The sequence below is a fragment of the Zea mays genome, chromosome 1 (genome assembly GCF_902167145.1).
Source record: "Zea mays cultivar B73 chromosome 1, Zm-B73-REFERENCE-NAM-5.0, whole genome shotgun sequence".
Lineage (NCBI taxonomy): Eukaryota > Viridiplantae > Streptophyta > Magnoliopsida > Poales > Poaceae > Zea > Zea mays.
Window position 1 is genome coordinate 176,257,385 of NC_050096.1, and position 22,490 is coordinate 176,279,874.

The window sequence follows — 22,490 nt, forward strand, 5'->3', positions numbered from 1 at the left end:
GTAATGTAGTTCTATCAAAACTATCATGTTTTGTTTTGCTTAACCATTTGTACAAATTGCAGGATGAGGAGTATTATTGATGATTTAAAATAGAGCCATGATTTTGCACACCTAAGGATTGGTACAACAGTTATTTCCTTTTTAATTCAGGTGCCAAATATGAAATATGACCCCCTCCCAACAAAAAAATGATGCGTAGGCATTAGACGACAACCTGAGGAGCTGGGTGCTATCAGTTTGGTTCTGCAGTCATTCACCAAACAAGAAAAGGAAGAGGTTTGCACAACAGAACATAGTGCAAAACTGAAACAGAAAGACATTTTCATAAGCCATTGCAAGCATCTCTCCCTTGAAATAGACATCACAAAAATCATGTGTATCATTGAAACGAAGCACGGACTCGCAGGTCGATTAAATTACCCGAAAACTCAAAGAAAAATTCATGCCGTGAGCAGCGAGCAGATTTCATACCTCATTAGACATGATGGGCGAAGAAGGGGGCGTTGGATGGTGACGTAGGAGGTACCTGGATGGAGAGGGCAGCCGCGGCGGCACAACAAAGGTGTCTGTGGAGCTGGTTCTCCTCGGAGACCTTCTGCAGCAGCGTGTCACATGTGATCTCCTTCGTGCTGGACCCCCATAGGGACACCTATAGAAGTGGAAAAGCAATAGTGAGATAGCGAGGGAGGGAGGGGGCTACGGAGGGCGAGAGGAAGGAGGTGGGGAGGGACCTGGCGGTTGCCGGTGGGGGCACCGACATCGCTGGCGGATAGAGGATGCAGGTAGGTGGTTGACGGTCGCGGATGGCGGGTGCGGTTCCTGTTGTTGCCGGCGCCCTCGGTGTAGTGGCCCTTGGCCCAGTTGTTGCCGGCGCCGGACTGGAAGACGAAATTGTCGGGGCGGAAGATCTGGCCGAAGGGGCCCGAGCGCACGGAGTCCATGGTGCCGGGCTCGAGGTCCATGAGGAGTTGAGGACGGCGCGTGTGCCAGCAACCGAGCGGGTCCTCCACCATCTCCTGCACCGCGCGCTGCACCACCGATCCAACGGCGTGGCTAGGTGGCGCAACCGTCGATCCGAAGGGGAGCCATGGCCCAGCGAGGAGACAATGTCGGTTGGAGCAGGGCACGGGCGGAGGCGCCAGGGAGCGGGATGCGGTATCCAGGGGCGGCAAGCGCCGCTAGGGTTTCGTGCCCAACAAGGCGGCGGTGATGGCAGGTCCAGCGAGGCGTGGGAACGGAGTCTTGGGGAGGTCCAGAGCGAGGGAGAGGGTGCGCCCGACGGCGGAGGTGGAGGCGGAGGGAGGGAGCGGTTGCCAGCGTGCGGAGGAGAACTGCGAACGGGAGGGGGCAGAGGGAGCTTCGCGTGGACGGGGAAGGGGCAGACGGGAGGCGACGCACGCACGACGGCTGACGGGCGACGCACGCAAAACAACGATGTGGGATGGACGGTGGAGATTGAGGATCGGCAGAACGGCAGAACGTAAGGGAGGCAGACTACTCTTACCTTCTTAATAAGTAGTACATATTTGTCTCATGGTGTTCCAGGGTCCAAGGATAAAGATATTATCAATATTTCTAGAGAAAGAGAAAGTAAAGTCACATCTTCAGTCTATGCAGGCTGTTTATTCAGTTTATTCAGTTTCAGTCAATAAGGCTTAGCTTGTAGTGTGTGTGGTCTGAAGCTTGCATGTGCATGTAGAGACTGTTTCTTCGACTTGTGCAGACTGTGCAGTTTTCAACTTGTTTCTTCAGTTGTTTAAGATTGTGCAGACATGTGCTCGTCTCTACTTTGTCAAAAAAAGATAGCGTTATTCAGACTGCAGTTTTCAGCTTGTTTGTTGATTGGGTTTATTCAGTTTTCAGTTTTGAGATAGCGTTATTCAGTTTTCAGTTTTTAGATAGTGTTATTCAGTTTTCAGTTTTCAGATTATTATGGAATAAACGAACAAATATTTGTTGATTGAGTTTAGGGATTGAATTCCTCAATGGATTGGGTGGAAAGCTTGATTCATCCAAACCATATATGAAAAAAATACAGCCCCATAAAATTCCTATGGTGCCGAACAGGGCCAAGATTCTGTTAAGACTGGGTTGGGAATTTACTTGTGCTATAGGCCCTGTTTGGCACAACTTATTTTCAGCTTATTCACAAATTTAAGCCGAAGTTCTGCCAAACAGATAGCTTCTGCAGCAGCTTATCAGTTCAGCTGCTTCTCCAAATGAACTAAAAGCAATAAGCAGAAGCTGCTTTTTACCAGCTTATCAGATAAGCTGCTTTTTCAACAAGCAGCAGCTGTACCAAACAGGGCCATAATAGCTTCCCCACGTGAGAGATGCCCAAGGAATGTCTTCTTTGTTGAAGAATTTGTAAACATACATGATAGATAAATTAGAATACCATATGTCTCATTATATTTCGTGCCCATGGTCTTATTGGATAATCTTATCAGGGCTAATTTAGAAAATCTATTTTCTCAACGAAATTCTATTTTTCCAAAAAAATTAGTTTATATTTTAAAAAAATAGAAATCACTTGGAAAAAAATATAGTTCTCAAACAGATTCCCTTATGCCCTCAACAGATTCCCTTTTTTCAACAGTTTTTTTTGAGGCAGACAACATGCACCCCCCCACCCCGCACCCAACCCCACAAAAAAAAAGGCCGTGTAAAAAAGGGAAAAAGAAAAAACCAGAGCAACGCAGCCGCAGGCTGGGTGAGCGGCGCGGGTCTTCGTCGGCCGGCCCCTTCACCGGTGGCGAGCATCCACCAGACCACCAGGTACGCCCCCACTCCTTTCGCTTCCCTGTGCGGAACCGAGGCACCCCAAATCTAAATCTACACTTTCCGATTCGCAACCGTTACATGCATATTATACCCAGTAATTACAATTTCACCCCTCCAAACAGTGGATGCGCCCCTGCCCCCCATGCCCCAGGTCGAGTCGGCCACTGCCTCGGAGGCGCCGCCGCCGCAGGACGCATGGCTCGTCGAGCTCGGCAGTCGCCTCCCGCAGTGGGAGTCGCTGCGGGATTCCTCCAAGGTACAGTCTACAGATGCCCCTGTTTTCTCCCATCCTAGGGTTTGTTCTGCTGTATGGTAGCGCTTTGAGATGCCACATAATTTCTAAGTTCTACGTGATGTGAGGTGCTGGAGATGGAGACTCGAAATCCCTCGCAAGCATATGGGATTTTAGTTTCCCCGAGGGCGAGGTCAACTAATTTGATTATTGCTAATTGTCGCTAGATTTTCTGTTCTGGGTATGGTTTTGCTTATGTAGATAGGTATGGAATGTCTCAAGCACTCGGAGGCATTATTTAGTTGTGAATTATGATGGTTGTTAATTCTGGTGTTGCTGCTGGCTCCTGGTTCTTCATTTTACTAACATGAAAAGGCTTAGAGGTTCTTAAGTAAAACAAGTTTTGCGATTGTCTGTCAGAACAGGCAGTGGCGGACCCAGGATTTCTTCAAGTCTAGGCAAATCGAGAACTAGGCAAGACAATGATGCTTGCAGTTGCAGGCCCTGAGAACAAGCATGATGCTTGCAGTTGCAGGCACCTAGCGCACTTAGGGGGTGTTTGGTTCCCAACTACTAAACTTTAGAACTTTTAGTCCCTAAAATAGGCAAATAGCAAACAGGGTGAGTAAAATAGCTCTTCCAAATAGGATTTATAGGGACTATAGTTTAGTCCCTAAAGTTTAGTAGGGTGACTAAAGGAACCAAACACCCCCTTAATTTGGGATGTAATGCCATTTTTTTTCTTACGCAGGTCATTATCCCGATTTCAATATCTAGGGTGAACCAGTTTGATGCTGCAAGGCTAGATGTTGAGATGTCGGCCATGTTGAAAGAGCAGCTAGTCAAAGTGTTCTCTTTGATGAAGGTGCTTGCTTTATTAACTTTGCTGATTTTTGTGTTGTTTGAGGCTTGCATAGAACTTAAGTGTGCTGCTAACTGTTGCTTTCAGTTTTGATGCCTTCTTTTCATATCAGCCAGGACTCTTATTCCAATATGAGCCTGAACTTGATGCTTTCCTTGAGTTCCTCATCTGGAGGTTCTCAATTTGGGCTGACAAGCCTACCCCTGGCAATGCACTGATGAACCTGAGGTACAGAGATGAGCGGGCAGCACCCATCACTGGAAAAGAAGGTATCTCTATCAAAGTTTATTTCAATATTTTTCTGACAGCCACTACCAGGGGGCATAGGAACTAGGATGTGCATCACTGCATTGTTTTTCTTACTGCTGCACACAATTAGAAAGTTACTAGTTTATCTCATAATCTGTTAGTTCGTTATTACTCATGATTAGTTGAGTATCTTTATTATTGTAAAAAAGTTGCATATGTTTAATATTCTTTGTTTATGGATATGCTCCTTAGTATTCATGTCTTCCACCATCTACATAAAAGATAGGACTGTCACAATGTATCCTTTATGTTCAAACAATGAAAATGGCTAACCATCTGCATTCTCTTGTCTAAAGTTTTCTTCATCTATGTCCATCCTCTTATGTTCAAGTGTCTCTTCCCCTCAATATGCACCCTTTTGCTCCCCTTATCATATTTACATGAACACATCAAATTACAGCTTGGTTGGAGCTTTTTTTTTGCATTGCATGCTATAGGCATTCTCATTGCCTTTATAAAAGCAAAAGTTGAAGTTAACTCTGCAATTGAACTGGATCACGCCTTTGTAATCTTATACACATTAGCTCATTTGTAACATTCCCAGGAGTTTATTTGCTACCGCTTTGTGTTGTTGGCTACTGATATGTAGATGAGTATTATCTGAGCAACATCTAATGGGTTCCATTTGCTTTTCAGTTAGAACAGGTTTGGAAGGACCTGGGCTTTCTGTTTCTCAAAAGATATTTTATTGTATTAGCTTTGTTGGTGGCCAATATGTATGGTCACGATTACAATCTTTTTCTGCTTTCCGTCGATGGGGCGATTCTGAACAGGTTAACCCTGACTCCTTCCTGAAAACTTACAATTATAGTTCACTGGTTTTAGTATAACTTAATATTAATTTTTCTATTTCATGATGTAGAGACCACTAGCTCGCCGTGCTTGGGCGTTGATGCGGAATGCTGAAGTATTTTATAGGGCTGCTTCATTCTTTAACCTATTATTGTTTCTTTATGGTGGAAGGTACCTTCCTATTCCTGTTTAATTATGGTCCTTTCTTGTATCATGAGGATGGTAGAAATTATCATTAATTATCATGGCTGTAGCCGGTGGTGCCTAGTTTAGCAAAGTTAACTATCTATCTGGAGATTAAATATTGCCAACATGTGCAGCATATACTGTCCACTGATAGGAAATTGACCAATGACAGTGTATTTGAATGAGCTAGATCAGCATGATTTGTGGGAAAATCGAAAGCTGCTCTTTTTTAATAGATTATCATCCTGTTCAATTTGTAGTTATTATGAAATTTATATGACACATGATTTTCATCCTTGCTTATGTGTTTATAAAGGTACAAAACTGTTGTAGAAAGGATTCTGAAGGCAAGACTTGTTTATGGGAGCCCCAACATGAATAGAGCTGTTAGTTTTGAGTACATGAATCGGCAGCTGGTCTGGAATGAGTTTTCGGTAAATCTCTTTCTTTCAGTCCTGTTGTTATCCCACAAATAGCTGGTAATCTAAAAAGGTTCTATCTTACACAATTATTGATTTTACAGTTTGATCTATGCTTTTGATTGCATATGCACCGATATGGATAGTGAAACCTTTTAGCCAATGTTGATCACATATATTCTTGATAGATCATACACCTATCTGGTATCTGAATGATTGGTTCTCTGATATCCTCCAATATCTGACATCGTAGATCACATATGTTTGTGTTTACTCCAGCCAGATATTAGGATGCAAACTTGGGAGGTAGTGTATACTTTAATTGCATTTGTTTCTATCCCAGATGAAAAAATATTTCTATGATAAATCCTTGGAATGATATTTTTACCAAGTCAAGTATGTTGCATTGTTACCATGATTCAAATGCAATTCACATGGCTCTGGTGGCATAATATATCCTATATGGTAAATTCCTTGTAGTCGATTCTGTCGATTTGATCTATATTCAGTGAACTGCACTCAAGACTATTTAGTTTGACTTTTGATAATAACAGATTGGTGATGTGATTCTTAATATAATGCACTTAGACCTGCTGTGCAGGTTTCTTTAGTTGTTTCTGAGATTTTCCGCAAATACATTTGTGTGAATTTGCTATTTAAGGATAAATAAAATTTTCCTCTCTGATGCACCAGAAAACTTGGACATCAGTGAGTTATCTATTGTACAAGGTCGTAATAGTTGCCTAATAGAATGTAAGTAAACATGGGCTGGTATTCCGATCATCTGATGAATGGCAAGTAAAGTTAAAAAATCGGTGGATTTATCTCTACTCTTGAAGCTAAATTGCTATTCGGTCTGAAATTTGAAGACGTTCTCGAGAAACTTGCTGTGAAGCAACCTCGAGATTATCTTATGGCTATTGCTGATATTGTACTCCGGGGAACTCTGTTGTCACTTAGGGCTTGTTCGTTTGGGAGGGATTGAGTCGGTTTAAATCCATAACAAGTCAAAATACATCCCAATCCCACCCAATACACTCCAATCCACATGAAATATCAATAACCGAACAAGGCCTTAGGAGGGCATTTTCCCTGTGTTTAAATTGGTGGTTGTGCTAGTGTCTTGTTATTCCACAATACTATATTTTGATGTACTGCCTGTAGATTTAGTACATGGAATCTTGAACTTGAAGTGATGCCTCACACTGCATAACTGTGCAGGAAATGTTGCTTTTGCTTCTTCCCCTCCTAAACTCGTCTTCGGTAAAGAAGTTCCTTCTCCCCTTCTCCAAAGATAAGTCAGGAGGTTCTTCTGGTGATGAAGCAGATTGTCCTATATGTCGGTCCAGTCCTAGCATTCCATTTATTGCTCTTCCATGTCAACACAGGTACGCCGTTTCTTACTGTGCTCCCCGCGTCATATATCCTCACTCTGTGCCCCTGTGGTATACTCCCTGCAGTAGATCCCATCCTACACTTTGCACAACAAAGAAGCACGCTAGAAATGTCATTGCCATGTTCCGATAGCCATTATTAGATTAATATTACTAGGATGGTGTTTGTTACTCTAGTTCACTGTAGTAGTCTAGTATATAGCCTTGCGTAGTCATCTCCAAACTGTAGAAATGGTAGGATCATTATCTGGATTTCTAGATAACTGTTAATATTATAATTCAACTTGAATACGTATATTTTGCTTAACAAACAATGCGAAAAGTCTGATTTAAAATTTTAAATATTCTTGAGTTAAATGCATCAGTGACGTGTGAACTTGTCAAAGTATGTCGTTTAGCCATTTAGGCCCATGAACTTTGTAAATGCGTTTTTAAGTCCCTAAACTTGTTTTATGGTGCACTACACATATCTAAACTTGTAAAATGGTGCACCGCAGGTCCATTTATGGACCATACTGACCATTATGATGCACCACTTAAAACAAGTTTAAGGGCCTGGAAATATGTTTTCAAAGTGCGTAGACCAAAGTGGCACCAACAACTTTAGGGGCTGCTCATGCATTTAACTCGATATTCTTTGTATTAGTCGTACACTTGCTAGGTGAATATGCTACGTAGCTGGTTTACATGTTTGTTCCCACAAACCTGGTTTCGGAGCTGGCTTAAAGCCTTGACGGTTATGCTGGCTATACTATCTAAGCTTTGCTGGGTTGAAATTCGCCTCAGACAAATTCTTTGTTGTTTCCAGGTATTGCTACTATTGCCTACGCACACGTTGTTCGGCTACGACTTCTTACAGATGCACACGTTGTGACGGGGCGGTGGTTGCAATTCAAAGACTAGGATCAGGTTAGTTTTACGACCTAGTTGGGTTAAAGAATTCTCGCCCGTTTCTACAGAGAATCAGCACTTCGGTGTTTCATACGGTTACAAGTTTGGATACGCGTCATTCACTGTATGTACATGTAATTGCCCCAAGTGTGGACAGTTCGGATGCCATGAGCCCATAACTGACTTGTTGTATATCGAATGAATAGTCCGTCACAAAACTAACACGGATTCACTATGCGTTTTCTTTTCGATTCGTCTATTTCAAAAATCGTGTATTGAAAAATGCCAAAACAATTATTGGAAAGAGCAACTGATTCACTGATTATGTATTGAAAAGAGATTAGGTTTTTAAGTATGCCGCTGCACAGATTTTTTTTTTTGGTTTTTAGCTTTGTTTGTGACAAAAATTTACACTTAGACCCCTTAAAGACTTATTTCCTGATTTGGACCGTTAGCTCGGCGTCGAGCTAACACATCTCGGCGCCATTGGCTGTGGCGCTGAGGAACCTGCCCCGTTGGCTCCATGTTGCTAATGTGGCTCCGACATGGCGTCCTTAGCTCGACGTTAGATCTTGGCGCCGAGCTGGGATTTAGCCATAGTCTCGGTTTCTCTTTCTCCATTCTATCTCTCACTCGTCGCCACCGCCAAGCACACACTGCTGTGCACGCCGCTCGCTTCCACCGTCGCTGCACTCGTCGGCGGTCGTCCTCCTGCGGTCGAGCTCCTCCCTCTGCCCCGTCTCGGTCTCCTCCCTCTGCCCAGTCTTGGCGCCGCCGCTCTCCCCCTCCTTGCCGTCGCGGTCCTCCTCCCCGTGGTCGAGCGGTCTCCTAGCTCGCGTCGTCGCCGCCCGGGCTCCTCCCCGCGGCCGAGCTCCTCCCTCTGCCTCGTCTCGCCCGAGCTCTTAAAAACCCGCAGACCGAGCTCCTCCCCCGCGGCTGAGCTCCTCATCCCGCGCTTCGCCCGCTTGTTCTTCGGACCGCCGCCGTCTCCCACGTAACGCCATCGCAAGATAAGGAGGTTTTCTTTAGAAATTAGTTAGCATTTTTAGCAGGGTTTTACTTAGTTTAGTAGTCAGTGGTTAGTTAGTGGTTAGCATTTAGTTAGTATTTACGTAGTTTAGTGTTTAGTATTTTAGTATTGAGTTAGCACATGTTCACTTTGTTTAATATATAGTTAGCTAGGTATTTAGTTATTAGTAAATATAGTTAGCTAGCTATTTACATGTTACTGTGCATATCAGCCATCGTGCTGTTTGTTTGTCTACAGGTTTTAGAAACCTCACCGTATAGGGGGAGGTGTTGTCGATTTTTTTACTCGGAGTAATATGTTTTTGTTGTGGATACGAGGCCGTCTGACTCCACCTACGCCACCGGTAGCTTGTCACCACCAGGACCTTATGTATACTTTTTCGTACATCATTAGTAGATTATGTATATCTGTTTGTGGTGTTCATTTAATAGTATATAGTTATTAGTTAGTAAGCACCTAATACTTATTTATTATTAAGTAAGTATTTAGGGTTTAGTAGATTAGTAGATGGGTATATAGGCATTAGTTGATAGTGTTACTCAGGTATAATCTTTAATGGTTATTGATAATCCGTGTTTGCAATAGATGGATACCCTAGTGACACTATACCATGGAGGAAGCGTGGAGGAAGATGTTTATGGAAATGTTAGTTTTTATGGTATGAAGAAGGTGATCGTGATGTTCGATGAAAGACCATCTTTTGGCCAGATTTTCGCTCGAGCTTGTGAGGAGATTAGTTGCAATTTAAACGACCCTAGAATATCAATTCAGGGTTTGTTGTCCCATGTTACATCTGAGACAGTTGTCCGACGTTTGATATCCATTGCCTCAGAAGATGACTGGGTGAAATATGTTAGAATTGTGAAGACGATTGTTCCACCATGTTTGGATGTGGTTGTTCGAAATTTATCGTTTAGTCATTCCGCTGCTCCAGTCGGGTTATCTCCACAAATGCCAAATGCATCTCGTAGTGAAGCTCCTTTGACTGAGCTTCCGGAAGAAGTGGTTGTTGTGCTAGATGCTCAATCGGCCCCGAACGAGTTTAAGATTTCTCGTCCTGTTCGCGGCGTTTGTGGGGCTTCTAATCCGGTGGTACCCCCACTGGAGATCCCATTGACCCATGATCCAATCCAGGATCATCCTAGTAAGTGTATTTAACACGTTGTTCATATCCATTGTTAATTCGTTTGATTAGACTTTTTAATGCAGCTTGGGAGAATAGCTGATCCTCAGCCTCAGCCTTATCACACTTCTGCTTGTAATAAGCGGCGTCTACCTCTTCAGCGGCCTGAGACATAAACTCGTCCTCCTCCTTTTGAGCACGTAATCCTGCCTCAGCTAGTGCGATGAGCTCACTCAACCTTGATGTGTCGTCCTCCTCTTCCCCATGTAATCCTGCCTCTAAGTGAGCGATAAGCTCACTCAATCTAGATGTGTCCTCCTCCTTCTCCATCAGCTCCACCGTCGTCATTTTTTCCTGAATGTATCTTGCATGTGCCTCATCTGCGATATAGTTTACGACACATCCAATCTCTGCAAATATAATGAGACAAATAAGTTTGCAAAGTCAGGATAAATAAATTGTACAAACAAAACTATAGTGTCATTTTCTCACTCACTTCCCTTGAGACGATCAACAAGATTATCCAACATCTGTTTCTCAGCTCTAGCCGCCTCCCATTCCCTTGCATCTTGTGCTCTCTTCTCATTTGCTGCCTTCAATCTCCTCTGCTCTACACGCATCGGGCTGTCAAAACTTGCCGATTTCACGTACCTACGCATGTCCTGTATGCAATCGTTAATGTACGAATCGATGAGCTGAGATCCACAACGCATCTTCTGTCCCATTAGTCTCTTGGACTTTATTGTGCGCATCACCTCTCCTTTGTCGTCGTAACTCTTCCAACCGCATTTCCCCGTCTCCTACAAAAAAAGAGTAAGTACGGGCGCAACCTTTGCAGAGTACTGGATAATAAATAAATAAATACCAACCTCATCGTAATCTACCATATGTCCACAAAAATAGCCAACACCAAGCTCGGAAGGAACTAGTCCATACTTAGCTTCAATACCATATTTGCATAGTACTGGATCAAACTTCAACTCTTCCGCCCTCTCATTTTTTCTTTTCCTTTGCCTCTGGCTCTGGCCAATGGGACATAGGACCATACAACCACTCTCTGAATTGGCACTTACGCCACCCGTATGGCTGCAGGAGAATAATTTAATAAATTTGTGCAAAAAATAACAAAAGTTTAGACATTTGTTATGAGCTCACATAATCAATGTTCGGACACACGAAGTGCTTCGCAGTGTCCTCGTCGATGGCAACACGATCTCCGCAATCGCATCGAGGCGGCGAGTCCATTCGTCTTTCGGTTGCTACCTCCTCCGCATCCATCATTGGTGGAGGATTCGGGGGAGGAGGTACCCAACGCTTAAAACGTTCATGACTAGTCCTTCCACAACCAATTAGGGAAAATAAGACATCGGGGGTCAAATTTATCAGGATCGTCGATCCACTGGAAAAATAAAAACCTCAGGTGCTCCTAAAATAATGGAACGAAGCATTATTACACATATAGTAAACAATATTAAGTCACAAGTCATAAGCTACGTACGTTAAAACCGCCACAAAGGTAGAAGCAGCGAGCAACCATGTCTGGATGTTTGGATTGACATACCCAAGCCGGTCTGCCACAGTAACAGTTAGGCACAGGAAGTTTAGTAGGAACATGAGCATCCTTACTCGATACATCCAGATATAACTCCCGAGGACGACCTCTCTTCTGCCACAATGCCTCCCGGTACATGTCTTTCATATAAGAAACGATAATATATTAACACAATTACCTAATAGACTGTATAATCAGATTTCACAAACTATACTATATATTCAGGGAGGAACAATGAAAACTAATAATCGAAAATTACAACCCAATATACAAAACGAATCAGTGAGACATCATACCTTGGTCTATAAAGTATTCCAACCGCTCTCCTGATTTGGTATACAAACTAATAATTGAAGAAGTTTTGAATGGAGGGGAAATGAGCTCCTCTCGGCCAGCAGCACAGCCGTTTTATAGGCCTCCCTAGCTCGGCGCCAAGATCTGTGGCGCCGAGCTAGGAGGTCGCGTCGGTGTCACACCAGCCCTAGGGAGGCGCTATCGCCACGTCAGAGCTCGGGGCCATAGCCTATGGTGCCGAGCTGTGTTGCCTCAACGTCATAGGCTATGACGCCGAGGTTCGGGTCCAAATCAGGAATTAAGTTCTTCAGGGTCTAAATGTAATTTTTTGTCATAAAAATGGCTAAAAAACAAAAAATACAGGCATGTGCAACGTTTAATATAACGATGCGCATCACAACATAATTTGTTCTGGTTTAGCAGCATCCTTGTGCTTCCAACTACTGCCTCTCCGTTCAGTTGTGCTCGCTCCACAGTTTGAACTTTCTGCAAAGAAGCTCAGCCAAAAAAACGCTGACATGAATCTAGGCCCATGCCCACAAGCTGACAAATGCATCGCAGTGTTTCCTGACATGGATCTGACTTGTGAAGCTTGACAAGTGAGCGACAAGACATATAAAATAGATGTATATTTACAGACTTTTCCAAGGTTTTCCCCCAAAACTATCTGTTAGCAACACTAATATCTCAATTCAACCACCGGCAGCAAAGTACTAGAATATAAGAGAATCCGGGTACATGTGAGAGGAAGGGAAAAGAGAAGTATAGATTTCTAGACAGAGAAGATGAACACTAGAACACAGGGAAATGAGAATAGAGATGGATATGTGTTTCTTCTCAATATTTGATACCCCCATAGCTTGAATCGGTCTCCTTTTATAGCTGAAGATGTCCATTTGTCACCTGTCACAGATCCCATGTGGCAATATGCTGACATTCCCCACCGCTTGAAATACAACTTGTCCCCAAGCTGTGATTTGCATAACCACTAGGATTCTAAACAAAGACTATGAAATTGCCTTGGACACTGGTAACAGCACCTAGACCAGAAGGAACAAGCTAGGTCAGCGGCCACACCAATCCATGAACCAACGTTGAGAGCTCGCATTCCTGGCTGAAGATTCTTCTCGAGGAGCTCCAGGCAAACTGCATGCATTTGTGGCACTGATATGGTGGTATTGTACCCAATCGACATGGAGTCAATAGCTGACTGTGGAGCAGGAGGTGTGCCTTGACGATCGTTTTGGAGTAGTAGATGCTCAAATAGAGCTTCCAGACTTGAACCAACAACTAGACTACTGAAATTTGGATGGACAACGTGAACTCTAGGGCCTCCCCTCATGATAATATTGACATCACTACTACCAACTGCAGGAGAAGGGATGCACCCATTATGAGAGTATGAATAGCAGTTGACCTCTTTCCATGTGCAGTACAAGTCCCTTGTCTACCATGTATATCAAACAAACTATATCTTCCTATTTCTGCCATCTGTTGCTGGATAAGGGCAGATATGGCGTCCGTCATTCCAATTCTTTTGGCTCGATGCTCTTCAAAGTCCGGTTCAATGAGACCATAAGTGTTCAGTACGCCACCCATCTCACTGCTTTCCTGGATAAAACCATCATTGCAGCTAGAACAAATGGTATCCTGTCCATGAAGGTGAATTGGCCGCCAACAGGCATAACACCCATGGGTGGCCCTATTGGACATCTTGTTCCTATGCAGTTGTTCAACCATGAACTTGTTCTTGTCGCTGGCCCTGCTAGACCACAGCTCGAGACCAGTGCCAAAGCCAGCTGAGTCAAGGTCGATGAAGAGGGTCGTGGAAGCACGAAACACAGAGAAGACCATGATGTTCCAATCCAAGCACGCTAACTCCAGAGGTGGAGGCCATGGTTGTTTGATCTCATTGCTGCCAGGAAAGAGGTCATCACCAAAATTGTTTGCTACCAGCACAATTCCCTTTCCAACAGTGTAGTAGCCATGGGTACATTTGTTAGCTACATCCTCCTTCGTCCGCTCCCACCCCTTTCCAATACTTTTTCCAGTTGATTGGCGAGCCGGACAGGATCCAGTACCCTCTGGGATGCAGTACACGATCATCCTTGATCAGGTACAATCCATCGTAGAGTTGCCAAGGGATGTAGCAGCAGAAGCAGTGCGCCATATGTAAGGCACGGGTCGGGTAGGCGAGGCATTTGGACGCGAGCACACCAATCATGGCTGGCACGCCGCGCTCCAGTGTGAACTGCATCCGCGCCTCATGAGAGCCCCGCAGCGCGAACGACATGGCTAGGATGTCCCATGAAAGCAGGTATGCGCCCTAGCTCGTCACCCCACATCCGATGTCGAGCGCGATGTGGATGGAGCCGTGGGACAGGACAAGCCTGCCAATGTCGTCGGTGTAGGCGTTGGCGCCGTTGGGAAATATGGTCCTGTCGTCGGGAAACCTGAGCTTGTCGCCGCCGACGTGGATCAAGTTCTGCACCTTTTCCTCCTGAGGTTGGGGACGGAGTAGGTGCGCCGGTTGAGGACTTTCATCAAACACTTGGTGGGCATGTCGACGGGTACCTCCTCCTCTATGGCTTTCTTGGTGCTGAAGATCAGCGGGATGAAACTGTAGAGGTTGGGCTCGACGTGGTTGTCGACGACGCCGGGAGGACGCAGAGACTCCGACTCGGATGACTCCACCACCTCCGCCTGGTGTGGTGATGGCAAGGAGGAGTGGAGGAAGCGGACTACGCGGGACCACTCTATCTCGCCAACGAGCCCGTCATGGACCTTCTCGCGCGGGTTGGAAAATAATGGCTCCATCCAGCGTAGGCAGTCGCCGGTCCTAGAGGAGGTGCCTACGTGGACCATGTACCTGTCGTTGTCGGGTGCGAAGTACACCGCGCGTGGAAGCTGGACCTCCTCCCTGGATTTCGATGGGTGGTCGAGCTCGTTGCCGTCGATGAGCGTGTCGGCGAGGACCAGGACGATGGCGAGGTCGGAGGGGTCTTCAGAGTTGGAGCAGTCGATCGCGTCTCCAAGGAATTCACATGCTGCCTCGGCCTCCACCTTGTTGATAACGCCATCCCTTGGTTCCTGCTCGACCTCGCCTGCCATGGTTAGCACCTGGCGTCGGCGGTAGTCGACGGGCTCCAGCGCAGCGGTCCTGCTGGCGACCTCACGGGTGGGTCCTTCAATCGCATCGGTGATGCGAGCCGCCTCGTTGTACTCTAGTAACGCGAGCACCTCGATGATCTCATTGCGGTTTGGCTTGTCGTAGCGGTCGTAGACGACGAGAGTTGGAGGAGCGGACTCCAACTCGATCGACTCCACCATCTCCGCTTGTGGCTGCAGGTCCTCCTCTCCAGAGGGATCTTCGACTCGGTGGTGCTCGATGCTGTCTTGGTTGGTGCAGCAAGGGTCGAGGTCCGGACAGAGCTTGTCGATGGCCTCGCTGGTGGGCGCTAGGTAGGACGGTGTGGATCCAACCAGCGTAGCTGTTAAGCGCTCCTCCATTAGTGTCATTGCATCGAGCAGCTTGCGGACGGTAGCATCTGAATAATTCATCGGAGCGATTATGGGCGCCGCAACACAATAGATAACGGATTCAGGACGATCTAATCTGATACCAAATGCTAGCAACACTAATATCTCAATTCAACTAGCAGCAGCAAAGTACTAGAATATAAGAGAATCCGGGTACATGTGAGAGGAAGGGAAAAGATGAAGTATAGATTCTAGACAGAGAAGATGAACACTAGAACACAGAGAAATGAGAATAAAGATGGATATGTGTTTCTTCTCAATATTTGATACCCCCATAGCTTGAACCGGTCTCCTTTTATAGCTGAAGATGTCCATTTGTCACCTGTCATAGATCCCATGTGGCAATATGCTGACACTATCGTCTTCTGCATGCATGGGAGCAGTTGACATCAATGGCTGGCTGGTTGGGTTTTGCGAGCCATTTGTGTTCGTGTCAATGGCGAGGCAAAGAAGGAAGGCCCTCACAGTTTCATACACTTGGCGGTGACAGCGGTGGTGGGAAGCTTGCATACAGGTGATCATGGCAAAAATGATGTTCTGACACGCACAGCCTCTCAATCAGCAACGTCATGAGCTCCAACGTGAAGTATAGAGCTTGTGGACGCTGTGGTGGAGAAGAGAGCCGTGGAAAAGCTTTCAAGAGCAAGTAGCCATCCGCCGAGCCCTTGATGTACCAGACTACGTCATACTCAGGCTCGGGCAAGGGGACTGGCCCTAGCACTGGTGGCACTGAAAAACACCAGTGAAAATAGTTTTAGGACCGTCACTATAGTTCTTCTGTGTACTAGTGTGCCATCCCTCCGTGCCAAACTCACTGTTCTGCCACGCCCTGCGGTGGAGTGGAGCGCGAGCCTCTGTCGCCAGTAACCGAGAGCTACCACACAGAGTCTTTGCTCCCCTGCGTCGACAACGGCCAGCTCTCGATGTCGCGAGCTCCACCAGCGACAGCTCCATGCCACGCGGGTCAAGCATGAGCATGTGGCGGTCCTAGGCGTTGACCCAGCAGAAGCAGCCGCAGATCATCCGGAATGCTGACGGCTCTTCCTCGTCCTCGCCCTCCTCGTCCCTGGGACGACCCGGCACAAGGAATGTCACGCCCAGTGGCGGAGGACGAAATTTTTTTTAGATATGGCTCTACACAACTGGACTGTATAATATTTAGCACACAACTAATCAACTTTTAGAACAACCCGTGATATATATAAAGAAATAGAACATTGTCTAAAATGAGAATAAATTGTAGCTCTTCTATTTCATCCTCTGTTCCAAACTTCATCCTGCAAACAATATCATCTACAATTGAAATCCCCTAATTTACACCATCTACCGTGGACAGTCTAAGAGCTTCAGTATGATCATTAGCTATTGGTTTGTTTGTTCAGTGTACTACACGTCTACACCTACCGACACGTTTCTCATCTATAGAAACAACGACTTTAAATCGATATACGCAGACACAGCTATTTTGTAGTTAACCAGCAAGCGCACTCGAAGCTAGATACACGTCTGAAGCAGTATGGGCAACCAACAACCAACATTGGTGGAGCCAGCGACAGAAAAGAAAAGTACTAGCAGGTAGACGTGGGGCCAAGTTTAAGTGGTCTTTGGTCTGCTAATGAGACGGATCAAGGTATTAGGCCATACATGGCCATGCTGGGTGCTCCGCCCCTGGTCATGCCCCTTGGTCGGCACAGCATCACCGACGTGAGTGCGCAGTTGTCGCAGTGAGATCGCCAGTAAACAACGCATCGAGATGAATTTGTTAACTGGATTCTGTTCGATCTCCATCTCCTACTTGGTTGTTGCCTTTGTAAACTTGACTTGGGCCTTGTACTGGGCTACTTTAGAATAGTGGGCCGGATGTTACATTACCGTCCCGTCGAAACGTTGCTTGTCCCCAAGCAACAACATGTCATGTAATGCAGTCCGAGATCCAAGGTCTAATTATCCAAGGGAGAAATTGTGTCTTACTTCTTTCATTATCATTCCAATGAGACCGATCAATTCTTAGATCCCTTTGCTGCCGTGGGATAGCTTCCAAATTTGTTCCATCAGAGTTCCTTAAAATCCTTTTTAAAACATTTGCCATGTCTATTGCAACCTGGTCAGAAAGGAGAGCCACATCCCATTGAACCCCATCAGAAATTTCAGCGGTAATTCTTGACTACCACTATTCCACATCGCTGCATTCCTAGAGGACTCAAAAGCTCGGTCAGCATATAGACAAAATGTATAGCAGTCTAAACAGTGCACCCCCTTGTATTACTCTTGAGTATTCTTGTCCTTGGAGAAGCCTTCTTAGGAGACAGAGCTCCTTTCTCCATTGAATGGACGCCTCTTGGCAGTGCTATCCCTGCTTTGCTTGATGCTGATTCAGTTAACAGAATACATCCATACATTTCCTCCACTGATAAGTATCTGTCAACAACACAGGGATCAGGTCTGCAGATCATGTGTATGTCAGTGTCAAGAAGCTGATAATGAAGAGAAACCACATAATCCTGCGGTTGTTGTGTATAATGCCGATGCAATAACGGTACCACTCTCTTTGTATAGCTACCAAACCCAACATCATGCCATCCTGGGTCCAAGTTTTGGCACTGCAGTACTTTAGCGAATTCAACATTATCGTGCAGCTGTGCGGCCAAGGATTCATTTGTGACACAAAGCTAAGCCTGCTCTTTGCAAATGAAGTCACCCTTGTATGAATTTTCCTCAACTCCATTTAAAGGCAACGGTTCTTCTTGTGCAGCCCCTTGCACTTCAACCATGTTGTTTTCTGAAGAAGAGACTTCTGATGCAGCAAGCTAAAATTCTCTGCAATCCAAAACATAGCCTCCATCTGATTTTACTACATCCTGTATGTTTCTTTTGACATCATCTCTTTTGCATTCCTCTAGAGACTCTTCTGATACAACAAGCTGATGTTCTCCAATAGCCTGAACACTGTCCCCATATGATGTTAATTCACCCTCAAAAGAAGTTAGGGAGCCTTGACTTGAAGCTGAAGCTTCATGCTGCATGACATTTTGCATTTCAACTGTATTGCAAGACGGAGACGCTTCTAGAATAGGAGGCTGAAGCTGTCTGTCATCAAGAACATGATTCTCATCTGCTTTTGGTGGCTTTTCTTCTATTATTTCAGCTTGAGCTCCAGTGCATTCCTGAGAAGAGTCATCAGATATAGCAAGACAATGCTGCTCACTGGTTGAGACATCATCCCATTTGATTCTAGCTGATCCAACAAATCATCATGCCCAGTTTCCTCATCCCGAATCTCATTGTCAGACCTTGCATGGAACACTTGATCATTAGCTAATTGTTGCCGCAAATCATTATGTGAATTGAAGTCATGTAGCATGTTCTCATTACAAATCACATCTTCAAACAATTCATCGAACACTTCATCTGCAGCTCCAATTGACCCCACTGGATTCACCCTCGACTGCTCATCTTGAAATGGCATCTCAACTAACTTCTCCAACGAAACACCTTGCAAGCCATGTCCAGCCAGCGAGTCTCCATCCCAAACCACAGCAGCAGGAGGCACCTCATCCAGGGTAGCAACCTTCGATGCCATAACATCGATGACATGACTCAAGCAATAGAAAGAATAGTTGAAGGGCGCATAGCTCTCGAAGCCGCTCGACTCTAGATCGATGAGAGGCTCCTCAACGAACACAGGCCCCTCATCAAAGACAGGCTGCTCATCGAAGATGTCGCCATTCCCGTCGTAGTGCCTCACCATGAGCCGACGTCGTGGCTCGTCCATGGAACTGCGCCTCCACCAAATTGGACCCAAACAAATCCAACTGAGCATCATACACTGTTGATTTGCAAACAACAGATCCATGTTATCAAGTATGCGCTGCCAGTTTACCTCCTCCTTCTCAAAAGCCTTCTCCATGGCATCCAACAGAATTTAGGTTTATGCAGATGGTTTGGGAGGCGTCGTGGTGAATGACACTGATAGACAACCGAATACCAAACAAGGGAACCGCCAAAACAGAAGGACTCACACGCACCTTGCGAAACAAGAGCACCACAGTTTCGATTTGGAAGAAAATCCGGACACACCTTTTGTCGAACAGGTGAAGGACCCGAAGTCTACTGCCACCTAAGCCGATCGATAGCCATTCGTTAGTGATCAACGAGCACCGTGGAAGCGTCGAAGGACGCCGCGAGCCGTCGGAGAAGAACCCTTGCGCGCGAAATTGTAGTCGCCGAGGACGAGATCGCCAACGAGGAAACACGACCCGCACCGCCCACCTCTGAGGACCAGAGCTTTGATACCACTTGTCACGCCCCCTTGGCCGGCACGGCATCGCCGACGTGAGTGCGCGCAGTCATCACAGTGAGATCGCCGGTAAACAACACCTGGAGGTAAATTTTTAACTGGATTCTATTCGATCTCCATCTCCTGCTTGATTGTTGCCTTTGTAAACTTGACTTGGGCCTTGTACTGGGTTACTTTAAAATAGTGGGCCGGATGTTACAAGGAAATGCTCCAGTTCCACGCCGTCGTGGACGTGGTACGTGTTAGAGCTACTGGAATGGGGAGAGGATGTGTGGGGAATAAGAAGGTGAGCATGAGAGGAGGTAGGCAGACAAGTGTTTTCTTCTTTTCTAATGTCCTTTTCCCCCATCGTCTAAACAGTATAAGTAGCTTAATTATTACATGGGCTATTACATCAATTCACCCATTCTGGGCCTGTCAGAGTGACATTAGGCTTTAGTATTCTCTTGGGCCTTTTGTCTTGGTTCTTTTCTGTGTCCTCGCCTGATGGAGCCTCCTACAGAACTGAGTCATCTGTCTTGCCTTACTGATAGTACGACGTGACGGAGGAGGACAACAGGTCGCCGGGGATGGTGGAGATCTGGATGTACCGGCGGTGCAAGGGATCGCACGTCGCGAGGTCCACGAATGCGGCGGGGTTGCCCCGCGAGACACGTTAGCTAACGAGGCTGGGGAGGAAGGAGAAGCTGAAGTCGACGGTCCACCGACGACACGTGCGGCGGGAGCGGACCACTGGACCAGTACGACGCCTCGGCCCAATGGAACCCTCCCTTGTGTAAGGAAAATGGACCCCGTGCCATTTGGCTAAATAGATTTTGGTGTTTGATGATCAACGCAACCTGTGGACTAATATGTTTGCTAGTGTTTGTGTTTGTAGTCCACATGATGCGAAGGGGATTGGACTAAGGTCATGAGGATGCAACACCTCAAAAGAAGACATAAAAAGAAGCATATAAGTCCAAGACTCAAGAACAAAAGAAGCCCGAAAGAATCAGTGAAGAAATCCAAGAGAAGGGCAGTCAGCCAGCGCCCGGTGGCGCACCGGACAGTGAACAGTACCCTGTCCGGTGTGCACCGGACTGTCCGGTGGGACAACTAGATAGTCTACGCAGAGGGGCTCGCAGACAGGAGCCCTCGGGCTGTAGCATCGGACTGTTCGGTGTGCACCGGACAGTCTGGGTAACGGCGGATCCAACGGTCGACTGCTACAGACCACAACGGTCGGCTGACGTGGCAGGCACCGAACAATGAACAGTACCCTGTCCGGTGCGCCCGTCGGTAGAAAGCTGCTGCTTTCTGTCCAACGGCTAGAAATGGGGTTGGGGCCTATAAATACCACCGCAACCGGCCATTTCAAGGTGTGGGAGCCCAAGAGACATACCAAGGCATATAGTAGACATTCCCAAGTGCTCTTACACCCAAGTGCTTAATAGAATCACTCGGTGATTAGCGTAGGTGCTTTGCGAAGTGCTTAGGTTAGTTAGACCGCTTTAGCGCTTGCTCTAGGTGAACCCTAGTTAGTCGAGTGAGTTTAGATAAACCACACAACCCCTCGGCTCTTGCGCGAGCCATTGTAATTGTACCGAGTGGGGCAAGAGTCTTGCGAGACCGTGACAACCGCGTTTGTGTCACGGCTGCCACCATGTACCGGAGGCAACGAGGCCTGCGACGTTTCAGCCGGAAGCTCGATACTGGAGACGACGGGGAGCATCCGAGAGGAGCCGGAAGTGGAGCACCACTTGTGCATGGAGACGGCCCGCGACTCTTTCTATGGAGTTACTCGACCGAGGTGCTTGCCCCTCGTGTGGGCTTCCCTTTGCGTAGGGGCACCAACGAGGATTAGTCGGGACCTTGCGTGGTTCTGGATACCTCGGTAAAAATACCGGCGTCATCCACGAGAGTTTGCATCTCTACCTCACTCTTTAACTTCCACACAATGTTTTCAAGTCGGACGATTTGCTAGTCGTTCTGGCTGACCGACTAGGGCGATTAATCGCGACTAATCGCGATTAGTCGAACGACTTGGGCGATTAATCGCGATTGGTCCAAACCGACTTGGACGATTAATCGCGACTAATCGCGATTAATCGGACGACTTGAAAACAGTGCTTCCACATTTATATTAAGCATTTAAATTTCAATCTTGTCTTTATGCTTATATAGTGTAGATTGAAACTTAGCCATTGCGGTAGAGATAGCAACACTTAGACAAAACCTAGTTTGCACATTCTAATTTGATTATTTGCATATGTTTTGTTCTAGGGATTTATTTGTGGCCTAGTTTAGTAAAAGTTTTATGAGTCCTAATTCACCCCCCTCTTAGGCGTCACCCATTTCCTACAAGTGGTACCAAAGCCTGGTTTGGCTCATTAGAAATGCTTTAGCTTCACCGCTAAAAGAGCCGATGCTTTTTAGAGGAAGGGATGGATACCCATAGGCCACCACACTTCAACGACACTAACTTCCCATATTATAGTGCTAGAATAGCTTGTTACCTAGAGGCTGTTGATCTAGGTGTTTGGAGAGTCACTCGTGATGGGATGAAACCTCCCAAGAATCTCGAGAAACCCACCATGAGTGAGGAAAAAGAAATTCATTTAAATGCTAGAGCCAAAAATTGCTTGTATGAATCTCTTAGCATGGATATTTTTAATCAAGTATTTACATTGAAAACTGCTAATGAGATTTGGCTAAAATTGCATGAGCTCCATGACGACACATCAAATGTCCGTGAGCAAAAACATTGCCTAGTCTTAAATGAGTATAATTCTTTTTCTATGAAAGA

The 22,490-nt window shown here is 46.0% G+C and overlaps 3 protein-coding genes and 1 pseudogene across 4 annotated transcripts; 1 reads left to right on the forward strand and 3 right to left on the reverse strand.

Moving 5' to 3' along the window:
• The first annotated feature begins 2,645 nt into the window (after positions 1-2,645).
• Positions 2,646-8,223, forward strand: LOC100193229 (peroxisome assembly factor 1). 2 transcript variants are annotated; one of them, NM_001371637.1, is made up of 9 exons: positions 2,646-2,778; positions 2,907-3,040; positions 3,768-3,881; positions 3,991-4,147; positions 4,824-4,960; positions 5,050-5,150; positions 5,482-5,599; positions 6,806-6,972; positions 7,787-8,223. In NM_001371637.1, exons 2-9 carry the CDS (start codon positions 2,927-2,929, stop codon positions 7,890-7,892), a joined length of 1,014 nt encoding a protein of 337 aa, NP_001358566.1. In that variant the 5' UTR covers positions 2,646-2,778; positions 2,907-2,926; the 3' UTR covers positions 7,893-8,223. The 2 variants fall into 2 exon arrangements, with proteins under 2 accessions (NP_001358566.1, XP_035816934.1); XM_035961041.1 differs by lacking the exon at positions 2,646-2,778 and having other exon boundaries at positions 2,812-3,040; positions 7,787-8,221.
• Positions 8,224-9,967: 1,744 nt separating this feature from the next.
• Positions 9,968-15,942, reverse strand: LOC118476077 (uncharacterized). The gene is made up of 4 exons (XM_035964136.1): positions 11,178-15,942; positions 10,892-11,108; positions 10,519-10,822; positions 9,968-10,432 (listed from the first exon to the last, which is right to left on the reverse strand). The coding sequence occupies exon 1, from the start codon at positions 15,427-15,429 to the stop codon at positions 14,347-14,349; it is 1,083 nt and encodes a 360-aa protein (XP_035820029.1). The 5' UTR covers positions 15,430-15,942; the 3' UTR covers positions 9,968-10,432; positions 10,519-10,822; positions 10,892-11,108; positions 11,178-14,346.
• On the reverse strand, positions 13,186-13,996 carry LOC109943464 (uncharacterized). Its single transcript, XM_020546532.3, has one exon. The coding sequence runs from the start codon at positions 13,972-13,974 to the stop codon at positions 13,207-13,209; it is 768 nt and encodes a 255-aa protein (XP_020402121.1). The 5' UTR covers positions 13,975-13,996; the 3' UTR covers positions 13,186-13,206.
• A 1,557-nt stretch (positions 15,943-17,499) lies between the features above and the next one.
• On the reverse strand, positions 17,500-19,315 carry LOC103645063 (uncharacterized; annotated as a pseudogene).
• Positions 19,316-22,490: the final 3,175 nt, after the last annotated feature.

Bases quoted from the DNA above. Each gene is read 5' to 3' on its own strand.
- LOC118476077 (XM_035964136.1), bottom strand. From the start codon at position 15,429: ATGAATTATTCAGATGCTACCGTCCGCAAGCTGCTCGATGCAATGACA.
- LOC100193229 (NM_001371637.1), top strand. From the start codon at position 2,927: ATGCCCCAGGTCGAGTCGGCCACTGCCTCGGAGGCGCCGCCGCCGCAG. The intron at 3,041-3,767 runs GTACAGTCTACA...TTTCTTACGCAG, and splicing joins CGCTGCGGGATTCCTCCAAG to GTCATTATCCCGATTTCAAT. The intron at 4,961-5,049 runs GTTAACCCTGAC...TTCATGATGTAG, and splicing joins GATGGGGCGATTCTGAACAG to AGACCACTAGCTCGCCGTGC.
- LOC109943464 (XM_020546532.3), bottom strand. From the start codon at position 13,974: ATGATCGTGTACTGCATCCCAGAGGGTACTGGATCCTGTCCGGCTCGC.